We start from the raw sequence: 11,927 nt of genomic DNA, 5'->3' as shown, positions 1-11,927 counted from the left end.
AACCCCCCATTACTACCTTGTGTCTTAGTAGTAAGATAAATAAACACATTTAATCAGTGAAGGCAATACCTATCTGTAAAATCATATCAGCAAGGATTAAACAATCTGTAAAAGCTGTAACAAATATGGCAGAAAAAAGTCCCAACTAGTGGGGAAAACCCGCAGCCAGAATCCCGGCGCCACAGGCTCTCCTCCCTCTATAGGTGTCCATGACACCCATAGAGGGAGAATAAATCCTGCAGCGAGCCACCGTGCCTGCAGCGTGGCGAGTGCAACGAGCCCACAAGGCTCTTCGTTGCACTCGCCCCGCTGATGGCATACTGCTGGCTGGGATCCCAGCTGTCGGTTTTACATACGCCGCCTGTTGCCTATAAGTGATCTATAAAATAAGTCCCTCTTTTTGGTCTGATATATGTATATATTTAAAGAGAATGAATGCTGCGCCTATTTCTTCCTAAAATGCTTGTTTGGCTCCCAGATTTAAAGCCACACATACTGTGCGTATATTATATTTATTATGTATATAATAAGCTATCCTTTCTTGTTATAATTTGTATAATGTTTTTTGTCTGCAAAGGCGCTTGTTCCATGCCACTGAATGCATGAACCATAGCGTTCAGTGGCAATTCTAATGGTTAAGATAAGCCAGGTCTTTCTGATGTACAGTAATGTACTGTAACAAACGGGTTGACTACAATCTGCCGGCGGCCGGCCTCCCGGCGACTAGCATACCGGCGCCGGGAGGCCGGCCGCCGGCTTACCGACAGTGTGGCGAGCGCAAATGAGCCCCTTGCGGGCTCGCTACGCGCGCCACACTATTTTATTCTCCCTCCAGGGGGGTCGTGGACCCCCACGAGGGAGAATAAGTGTCGGTATGCCGGCTGTCGGGCTCCCGGCGCCGGTATGCTGCTCGCCGGGAGCCCGACCGCCGGCATACTGAAGACCACCCGTAACAAACACACCAGGCTCCACCGTCTACTACATCTACAAAAGCAGACATATGTATCTGCTAGACATCTAGTATCTGACTACAGGGATGACAAATATAGAATCATGTATACACAACTAGTTCATGGCAGTGGTACTTATACAGATATCTGCCTTTAGACTAAGCAATTACAACTAATTGGTTCTCTAACAATATGTCACTTGTACAAAACATTTAACAGTTTTACAACAAAATAAAAAGCAGCATCTGATAAGTTACTTTACAAATAGTCATTAATACTCCTTTCATACACAGCCGCTGGCCAGGGCTTGTGGCTCGACCCAGGTTTCCACTATGTCCGTGACTCTGCTTGGTACTAGGGTTATTTCCAGGAACAACCCGAGCCAACTGTAGTGTGAAAGGTATTACCTGGGACACAATGACCCGGGTCATGCTTAAAAGGAGTTTATGGGCGAGAACAGTAGCACTTGAAGATGACATCATCTCCACGTTCACTGAAAAGTCTGGGTCACTGGAAGACCCAGGTACGGTGTTGAACGGTGACTACTTGGGAATAACTCTGGTCTATATACCCATGTGTGAAAGGGGGTAAGTACTGAAACCCCAGTTTTAACCCATGCTCAATGTTCAGGTCTGAGCCAGGTTAAAGCCGCTGGTTTATGTGTGAAAGGGGTATTATCCAGACGGATGTAGTATGAGTGGCCGGTGGCCAGGATCCCGGGGGCCAGCATACCGGCGCAGGGATCCCGACAGCTGGGCGAGCGCTAATGAGCTACGCTCGCCACGCTGCGGGCACAGTGGTGCGCTACGCTATTTATTCTCCCTCCAGGGGGGTCGTGGACCCCCAAGAGGGAGAATATGTGTCGGCTTGCCGGCGGTCGGGATCCCGGTGCCGGTATGCTGGTTGCCGTGATCCCGGCCGGCGGCATACTGAAGACCATCCATCCAGACACATACAGAGAAAGATATACAAATACAGCATCATTCCAAATAAGCCAATGCAGCTCCCAGGCATTTGAATCAACATTAAAGCTCTCTCTAGTCCTGTAGCAAATATGCATACAAACAGACTGGAGTATTAAAAAAAGAGGACGCAGCACAATGAAAGGAGCTGTAACTCATAGCAACCAGTCAGAAGTTAGCATTTAGAACAGATACAAGCTTGGTAGATTGGTGCTGCAGTATTTGTTTTTCTCTGCACCAGTTTTCATAAAGTTTCCTCAGAATCTGTATAGAAATAATCAGAAAATTATACACATACGTAGGTCTCGTCATATACCTGCAGATAATCACATGACTAACTATAAACAACAAACTTTAGTCACACTAAAATCCATTACACTCCAGCATTCACTTCACAGTTCTATACAACAACCTCATGTAACAATCACATGTATGATATAAAGCACATAAGTACGTTAAGTCCAAAAGGAATCACCAAACCTACTGTAGCTGCATCAGCAATATTCCCATAGTATCTTGTACATGGGGCCTAATTCAGAGCTGATCGCTAGGCTGCGTTTTCCTTCAGCAGGTAATCAGGTCTAAACTGCGCATGCGTATGCACTGCAAGGCGCAGGCGCGTCGCACAGGTACAAAGCGGATCGCCGCTCAGCGATGGGTTTATGTGAATGATCCGTTTGCACGGGCGTTCGCAAGGAGATTGACAGGAAGAAGGTGTTTGTGGGTGTCAACTGACCATTTTCTGGGAGTGTTTGGAAAAAGCAGGCGTGTCCAAGCGTTTGCAGGGAGAGTTCCTGACGTCAGTTCCGGTCCCGGACAGGCTGAAGTGATCGCAGCGGCTGAGTAAGTCCTGGGCTACTCAGAGACTGCACAAAATCTGTTTGTACAGCTCTGCTACACATGCGTTTGCACACTAGCAAAGCGAAAACACACTCCCCTATTGGCGGCGACTATGGGAACGCAGGACTGCAAAAAACTCCTAGCGAGCGATCAGGTCTGAATTAACCCCATGATCCATCAAGCTCCTTATCCAGTTTTATTTCATAATTTCTCCTCATATTGCATCTCTTCAGTGTTATCTATATGTCACATTTTGTAGTTGTCCGTCCATTCCTGTCTGTTTGCCATTGTGTGTTTGTTTTTCTATTTGTCTATGTGAATTGATATCTACAGTATACATACTTTTCATTAGCTAATGGCCTCTCCCTCTATCGTACCTCTACAGGTATTTTGCTGTCCCTTCTGTGCTTATGTTAGTCCCTCCGAAGAACAGGTGCACAGCCATGCTGTGTCTCAGCATGCCCTTCAGCCTACTTTCCGTTGCCCATTGTGCCAGGAGCAGCTGACAGGAACTGTAAACCTGAGGGGACACCTGGGACATGGGCACAATGTGGTCTCTGAATGTGTGGAGAAACTGTTGCAAGTGGTGAGTATTTATTTGTAAACACACACCAATAAATAGGAAAGGGCGGATTCGGTATTTCCTCACCTATCTGCTTTCTAGGATAAACCATGCACCGTGTAAGAGAATGGATAGTATTTGTAGCAAAGGCTGCATGCTACTATTTGCATTATGGTGTTGTTGTTTTTTTGACACTGCTTGTTCATTTGTCTTGTTTCACTGGCAGTGACTGTATTGGGGTCAATGGAGTATTCTTTGTTTATTCCCTGACCTTAAAGGCCCATATAGACGGGCCGATGCGGGAGAGATGTGTGCTGAGCGAACCGCTCAGCACACATCTCTCCCGCCGCTCAGCACAGCGCGATGTGTGCTGAGCTTGCGGGGGGAGACGGGGTGGGGGGGGCTGCTCACTTCACCCAGCGGGTGAAGTGAGCGACCCGCGAGATTGGCCTGCATGCAGGCCAATCTAGCACCGGCGATAGCGATGCGCGGGGCTGCGCATCGCTATCGCTGTAGGGGCTACACACGGAGCGATAATGCTCAAATTCTAAGCAATCTAGTCAGATTGCTTAGAATATTGCTCTGTGAGTACCCCCCTTAAGAATAAGCTCTGTTTAGTACCACAATGTCAAAAGCTATTGTGTTTGACGTAGGTAATCAGCCTTTGTACTCCTGCTTAGCCATTGTTACAAAATAGATAGCAGGCTATTAATATTGGATGAAAATATCAGTTTTATCCACCAATTATTCCATGTTATTATTTGACATCTTTTGTTATGTAGTATAATAATGGTTCCAGACAATCAAACTATCATAACTAGTTGCCAAAAAAAAAAAAAAGCTGTACTCGCATCCTCAACCCAATAATTCATCTCATCCAAATATCCTCCTGCGCATTTAAATGCATTCTACAAATCGGTACTTTGCTGTGAAAAGGAACTACCTTTTATTCAGATTTTTTGTATGATTTTTTTTTCTCATCACGCTACTATCTAAGTTTCAATAACATCCTCCTAACAAACCTGTAACATTTTAGTTTGTAGCATTTCAATTTGTATTTAACCAACTTTGCTGCATGCAGGTTCGGTGCACATCCTGACACTGCTCAAATTGCCCTTCTGCTGAAGGGATGTAGCCAAAAGGTCAACAATATAAATGTAGACAGTCATAATGTCGACAGTTATGATGCAAGATTGTTAAAACGTTGACTTGCCGACATTCTTAGAATAACGGCAGGTGAAATGTCGGCAATCTGGGGATTAGGCTGTGGGGTCGAGGGTTCGACATTAGAGGGAGAGATTAGGGTTAACTACAGGAAAGCAATCATTAGCAGTATAAATTATACAGCTGGTGGGGGCAGGGCTAGGTAGCACAATGGATCAAAAGTCATTTTCTTGCCCCATGAAATCAACAGGGATGCATTAAAAAAAAAAACAATCACAGATTGTCCTAGGTAGTTTCTTTAACAGCAAAGTACCTACAAATCTGTCTAATTATATTCATTAGTTTACAGATTATGCTATAATTTATATATGTGTTTTTTTCAGGCACAGAAAGTGAATATTAGTTTCAGGACTAGGATTATACCTGTGAGAGTGATAGAAGAACCAGATCAAGCTGTTACAGAAAACCAACTTTCCTGTGAGTATTTGGATATAATGAGTTTTTGGTTTTGTTTGCAGGCGGGTTTATTTTACTATTCATTATCCATGTCATATGCAGTCTGTGTCTGTGTCTACAGTATGTTGTTTTTTAATTGTAGATATTAGTTCTTGAGTCTTATATTTTATGGTCATTTTGCTTCACAGGTGAAGTTACAGATACTTCCCCTCCAGGATCCCCTGGTGACATTTCCACAAGCCCCTTTGAAGCTGTTGATTCTATAGCTGATACCGAAAAGGCCCAAGATGAAACTGCTTGCCCCTTGTGTCCACTGACTTCTGAAACGTCTCATGACCTAAGAATACACTTGGAGAAAGATCATCCTGAGCTTAGTCCCTCTGATATCCAGCAGGCATGTGAAGCCCGTGCCCGAGAAGTTGATACCGTAGAGCAGGAGGAAAGAAAGGAATCTCAGGAAAGCACGCCTGCTCATCCTCAACAATCTACATATCGAAAAACAGCCAACTTTGCAATGGACAAGTTTATGGATCCTTCTAGACCTCACAAATGTGTTGTGTGCAAGGAATCCTTTACACAAAAAAATATCTTGCTAGTGCATTATAATTCAGTATCACATTTACACAAAGTACGTAAAGCCTCTCTTGATCCATCCCTTTCTACTCGACAGGAATTTGGAATAGGACCCACAGGACACGGTGTACAGACAGGACAGGACAAACCATACAAATGCACTGTATGCCATGTATCCTACAACCAAAGCTCCACACTAGAAATTCACATGCGTTCTGTACTCCATCAGACTCGTTCCAGGGGCTCAAAACAGGATTCTGCAAAGATCCCCTCGGAAAAACCTCAAAGAGACCCTGGGATAAAGAGTGAAACTAATACTGATGGTAGAGGAGAAGCAGCAGAGGTTCAAGCAGTTGATGCCCCAAAAAAGAGGCAGCAGCAACTTGGACCCTGCATGGGAGTTCCTATAATGCCCAGTAGCGTTGCTCCTTCTCCAATGCAGCTGTCCATGGATTTGTCTAGACCACCCCCTCTTGTTCAGCCTTCTCCACTTTTTGCACCATCACTGCTTCCCTCATTTCCTCTGATTCCAGAAGCTCTATTGAAGCTCCAGCGTCAACAGCAGCAACTTTTACTTCCATTCTATCTACAAGAGCTTAAAGTCAGTGGAGATGGGGGTTCAGGTCCTCTGTTATCATTTGGTGGTGCCCAACAGCCTCCAAATATCAAAGACGAGGGTGATCAACCCAGTGCAACTCCAAAACCTGCAAGTGAGAAGGATGAGAGAATCCCGGATGAGCGTGATGCTGCCACTGGAGAGACCACTGCTTCACAGAATCCAGATTCTTCAACCAAGGTTTCAGGAGACCCCACAGGATCTGCAGCACGAGCGTTACTAGAAAATTTTGGTTTTGAGCTGGTAACACAGTACAATGAAGGAAGACAGACAATTACTTCTCAAGCTCAACTTCTGCCACTGCCTCCTGCTCCTCCACCTGAAACGTTACCTACACCTTCTTCCATAGAGAAACTTCAATGTGGTACTTGTGGAAAACTTTTCTCTAACAGACTGATCCTTAAAACACATGAGGAGCACATGCACCAGCGTTTGCTCCCTTTTGAGGCCTTGAGCCGATATGCTGCCAATTATCGTCGAACCTATGATAGTCACAACCCTGCTGGAGCTAATTCTGAAACAGGAGATTCTTCTGTTACTCCACTGGACTTTTCTGTAACTTCTCAACTCACTCACTGTTCTAAAGAGGTGGAACAAGAATCTGAACATAGCATCACTGTGGAACATCTCAGTTTCCTGCACAGCTTGTTTGATTTTCCAGGGTCTCTGCTAGAAGAGCAAATTCTATGGACGGCTGATAAGACTGGCCTATCCCCAGCAACAATCAGGAATTGGTACAAGCAAAGAGAGAAAGGTGTCCAAGAGGCTCAAGAAGAAGAAACAGAGGAGGCTCTGCGGGCTGATAGATTGGGTCATCGCCGCTTCTCACGCACAAAATTCTCTGACTTCCAGACCCAGGCTCTAAACAGTTTCTTTGAATTCAGTGCTTACCCTAGGGATAGTGAGGTAGAGCATCTGTCAGACTTGTTAAGTCTTTCTGGACGGGTAGTAGTGGTGTGGTTTCAAAATGCTCGTCAGAAAGTACGAAAGCAAGCTGCAGAAAGTGGAACAACTCCTTCACCTCCTGTGTATCCTAGTCAACCAGGAGAACGTCCAGCTGCCAACAGCAAAATACCACCATGCCGGAAATGTGGTGCTACCCTCCCTTGCATATTTCAATTGATTCGTCATCTGAAAATTTGTTATAGTGAGAGCATTGAAGAAGCAACTGAGGTGGAAGAGAAAGAAGAGGAGTCAGGTAAAGCTGTACAGAAAGAAGAGTCACTTTCAGATCAGATCAGTAGCTCAGAACTCCAATTAACAAACACCCAGGAAAAACAAGAGAAAGAACAAGGAGAAACTATGGGTGAACAAGAGCCCATAAATCCAGCCAATAAAAGAAATACTGATTCACCAAAACTAAATGAGAAAAATATTCAACTTCCAGAGCAAAATGATCAGCCTACAGAGCAAAATGAATCTTCTATACTTAATTGCTCAGTCGACCAGAACCAGAACAAGTCCTTACCAAGCAGTAGTCATAGCTCAGCCCCATTAATGGACCTTTCTTTACTTATCCCTATGGGGGCTGGAGAGGTAGGCTGTCAGAGGAAAAGAAAGCATGAGGAAGAGAGTCTCTCTCCCACAGGAAGTGAAGGTGGGGATGAGCCTCCCAGGGACAAGCGTCTGAGAACCACTATATTACCTGAACAATTAGATATTTTACATCGATGGTACCTACAGGACTCCAACCCTACACGAAGCACTCTAGAGCGCATATCTCTTGAAGTTGGTTTGAAGAAAAGAGTGGTTCAAGTTTGGTTTCAGAACACAAGGGCCCGTGAACGAAAAGGTCAGTACAGAGGAGTAACTCCTGCTAATGTTTCAGCTCCCCGGCAGCAAGATGAGTCTACAAATGAAGGACCAAAAAGAGAGGGTACATGTTACTATTATAATCTTCCTTCAAGCCAAGTAGTGCCCCAATTAATAGCTAAATCAGGCTCATCCTCTGTACAAACCACATCTTCATCAGTACTTTCAAAACCCCAGGCTTCTTCCAGTCTGACAACAACAACCCCAGTTACCCAGTCTCTGGTCAATCCAACCCAGGCTCTCTCTGGTATACTTAGTGCCGCACAAGTTTTACCTAGTTTAGGTAATCCTTCCCAAGCAATACCTAATCTAGCCAATTCTTCTCAACCTTTGACTGGCCTTGTTAATCCACCTCAAGCTTTATCTGGTTTAGTAACTCCAAGTCAATCCTTTTCAGGACTTGTTAATCCTGCCCAAGTCCTTTCCAGTCTTGTAAGCACTTCACAGACTTCACCAGGCTTGCTGTTGGCTTCCTTCACAGCCAAACCTACAGCTGCACCCATTTTGTTGTCTTCTCCCCCAGAGTCTAAATTGCATTCCTCTCCTAGCCACCATGTTTCTCAGGCATCAGTAGGACAGAGTGCTGAGCCTGACAAAACACCAGCTTTGTCATTTCCTGATATGTCTAAAGTTGCAGCCATAGAACAGCAAAATACAGAGACTGACACAAATGAGAATCAAGGGGGCATCAGCAAAATAGCAGAAGAGAGAGGACTCCCTAAAACCATGGAATCCCTTATGCACAGCCCACAAGGTGGAGACATGAGTGATTCATCAAGCTCAGATCCTGGCCCTTCTAGTCCAGGTAAAGGAGCCTTAAACTCTGAAGGAATGATGGGATCCTCAGGAGCTAGGCGTTACCGTACCCAAATGAGTAGTCTGCAGTTACGAATATTAAAGGCTTGTTACTCAGAATATCGTACTCCAAGCATGCAAGAGTGTGACTGCCTTGGTGGGGAAATTGGACTGCAGAAGAGGGTTGTGCAGGTTTGGTTCCAGAATGCCAGGGCTAAAGAAAAGAAGGCCAAACTCCAAGGACTGGTTGGCACAGCTACTACCAACGAGGGGCCTCAGCCTACAGAGTGTACCCACTGCAACATAAAATATGGGCCTACTATTCCATGCCGTGCCCACATATTCTCCCGACAGCATATTGCAAGGCTACGAGTATCAATTCAACAGCAACTTAAGGAGGAAAGTCGTTACCGGGACACTCATCCCAGTGGAGGAGCACCTCCTGTTACTGAAAGCAAACCAACTTCACAGATACTCAGCTTCCAGAATCCTACAACAGTGACCCCTCAAATCCAGAGGCTCACACCGTTGCTGATGCCTGGCCAGGGTATTGCTGCACCAATCGGTGGATTGGCATCATTCAGCACAGGTAAACAGTTTGGGTGGAGGAAACTTAAACCAAGAACTGCAGGGTTTATCTTGAAGACAGATGGGTATAATGTGTTGAACAGAGGAATATATTAGGTGCTGGGCTATATACTGGTTTAGCTTATGATAAGAGATACAGGATTGAATAAAATATAACAATACAGTAATTTTAACAAAAATGGATAAAGAAGATGTGGAAATGTAGAATATACACATATAGGGCTGGATTCAGAAACGCATGCAATTTGGCCTATCACAGCCTATATTCAGAGTTGACCATACATAAGCTGCCACACGGGCCTAACCATACATTTGTTAAAGGCATAATCACTATCAGCGCTTTGCAGCAGCCGTATACTTTGTGCAAGAGATGCATCTAAAAGCTGCTGTATCTCTGTGTGCGCTCACCTCTTCAGTATTCTGCAGTTCCATCTATATGCTCATGCTATGCCTTAAGGACACTTATACTACATGTGAATGCCCCATTGCCACCCAGTAACACCCACACAGTTGAGTTGCAGCTGAAATTTGTATGACACGAGGGTTGGACTGGCCCAAAGGGGTAACCCCTGGTGGGCCCCACTGCCTGGGGGCCCACCTACTCCTTATAGGGATCAGGTTCCAGGCTGTGCGTTTGAATTATACGTATATTACCTTATACTACTCAGGAGTATGCTGTATTCTCTGTTTTTAATCTGGTACATTATCATGCATGCACTAGCAGTCTTTATCACAGTATATAGATTTATCAAAGGGCCCAGACCATTCACTCTGTAATGGTCAGACAAGCCTCGGTGGTAGCTGGCCACATACCCTCTGGAGACTGGCCACACCCTTAAACATGGGCCCCCACCCCTAAATTTTCCCGATGGGCCCTTTACGCCCCAGTTTGACACTGTATGATGCTGAATTGCCAGTAGTTACATATGCGGGCTCTGATGTAGTCACAGTTATAACAAAATTGTGATATCCGTCTGCAAAGTGGCAATGTGTGCAACTTTAGTTGTAGGTAGAAGGCAAAGATATATAGGACTCTATGTTCTAAGCCTTGGAGAGAGATAAAGTGGACAGAGATAAAGACCAACCAACCAGTTCCTAACTGTCATATTTCAAACACAGCCTGTAACATGGCAATTGTAGGCTGATTGGCTGGTACTTTATCTTTCTCCAAGGCTTAGTACAAAGACCCCAAAGGGGCAGATGTATTAAGCCTGGAAAAGTGATAAAGCAGTGATAAGTACAAGGTGATAACGCACCAACCAATCAGCTCCAATATGGAAATTGACAGTCAGTAGCTGATTGGCTGGTGCGTTATCACTTTCCACTTATCACTGCTTTATCACTTTTCCAGGCTTAATACATCAGCCCCTGTGTCTTTTAAACATGAAGTAGATTAGGTAGTACAGTAAACAACATTAAATCCACAATAGGAGACATGTATGAAAACTAAGGCACAGCAAAACTGTAGTCCTATCCTCAGCAACCAGTGACATGGTTGCTTTCAATTTCTTAGCTGCAACAGAAAAACAGCCGAATGTGCAATATTATGAGTTTTCTCTATTCTAGTTTTAAGAAATGTTGTCAGATTTGTCACCTGCAAGAGCCAAGTCACAATTATAATGTTACTGCCACTATAGTCATTGTGTTTTATAGTTCTGGATCTGTAACAGGTACTTGTAGGGACACATTTCAGTTTTGCAGTAGTGCTGTTTATGCCTCTCCTGCATGAAAGCATAGGTTAGTATTGTCTGACACTATTTCTCAAATCCTAACATAAATCATGACATTAATGTCAGAACAGGATTGGCCCTAGTGGAATTAGCAGCAAAATAAACTATATATATCCATATACGATGTTGCTTTTCACATGCTCTTAAGTAAAGAGTGTGAATGAGCAATAAGGTTGCTGTCATCCTAACTACCCCAAAATGGTTGCTACGGGACAGGTTCACTCTGGCATGGTAGTCCGACTGATAAGTTAATTAATTAGCACAATGGCCCTCATTCCGAGTTGATCGCTCGCAAGGCGAATTTAGCAGAGTTGCTCACGCTAAGCCTACGCCTACTGGGAGTGTATCTTAGCTTCTTAAAATTGCGACCGATGTATTCGCAATATTGCGATATCAAACTACTTAGCAGTTTCAGAGTAGCTTCAGACTTACTCGGCATCTGCGATCAGTTCAGTGCTTGTCGTTCCTGGTTTGACGTCATAAACACACCCAGCGTTTGCCCAGACACTCCCCCGTTTCTCCGGCCACTCCTGCGTTTTTTCCGGAAACGGTAGCGTTTTTATCCACACGCCCCGAAAACGCCGTGTTTCCGCCCAGTAACACCCATTTCCTGTCAATCACACTACGTTCGCCGGAGCGAAGAAAAAGCCGTGAGTAAAAATACTATCTTCATTGTAAAATTACTTGGCGCAGTCGCAGTGCGAATATTGCGCATGCGTACTAAGCGGAATTTCACTGCGATGCGATGAAAATTACCGAGCGAACGACTCTGAATGAGGGCCCGTGTTAGTTAATTAGCGCAAAGTTTAACGGAGTATAAGTTAAACCCTTACCTCCACCTTCAAGCTAGCAGTCCCAAAAAGAAGAGTGCAGTATAGA

At 44.7% G+C, this 11,927-nt stretch overlaps 1 protein-coding gene across 5 annotated transcripts in view; it reads left to right on the top strand.

Annotated features, from left to right (window-relative positions):
• Window positions 1-11,927, top strand: part of ZFHX2 (zinc finger homeobox 2) — a 121,677-nt gene that overhangs the window by 94,828 nt on the left and 14,922 nt on the right. For all 5 annotated transcript variants that reach the window (XM_063913588.1, XM_063913587.1, XM_063913586.1 and 2 more), the window contains exons 7-9: window positions 3,138-3,338; window positions 4,862-4,955; window positions 5,123-9,319. In XM_063913588.1, coding sequence (XP_063769658.1) covers window positions 3,138-3,338; window positions 4,862-4,955; window positions 5,123-9,319 — 4,492 coding nt within the window. The remainder of the gene's footprint in view (window positions 1-3,137; window positions 3,339-4,861; window positions 4,956-5,122; window positions 9,320-11,927) is intronic.

Source organism: Pseudophryne corroboree, chromosome 1, assembly GCF_028390025.1.
Source record: "Pseudophryne corroboree isolate aPseCor3 chromosome 1, aPseCor3.hap2, whole genome shotgun sequence".
In the NCBI taxonomy this organism is placed as follows: Eukaryota; Metazoa; Chordata; class Amphibia; order Anura; family Myobatrachidae; genus Pseudophryne; species Pseudophryne corroboree.
Note: the sequence above shows the minus strand (reverse complement) of the source record. Positions and strands in the feature narration are given on the sequence as shown.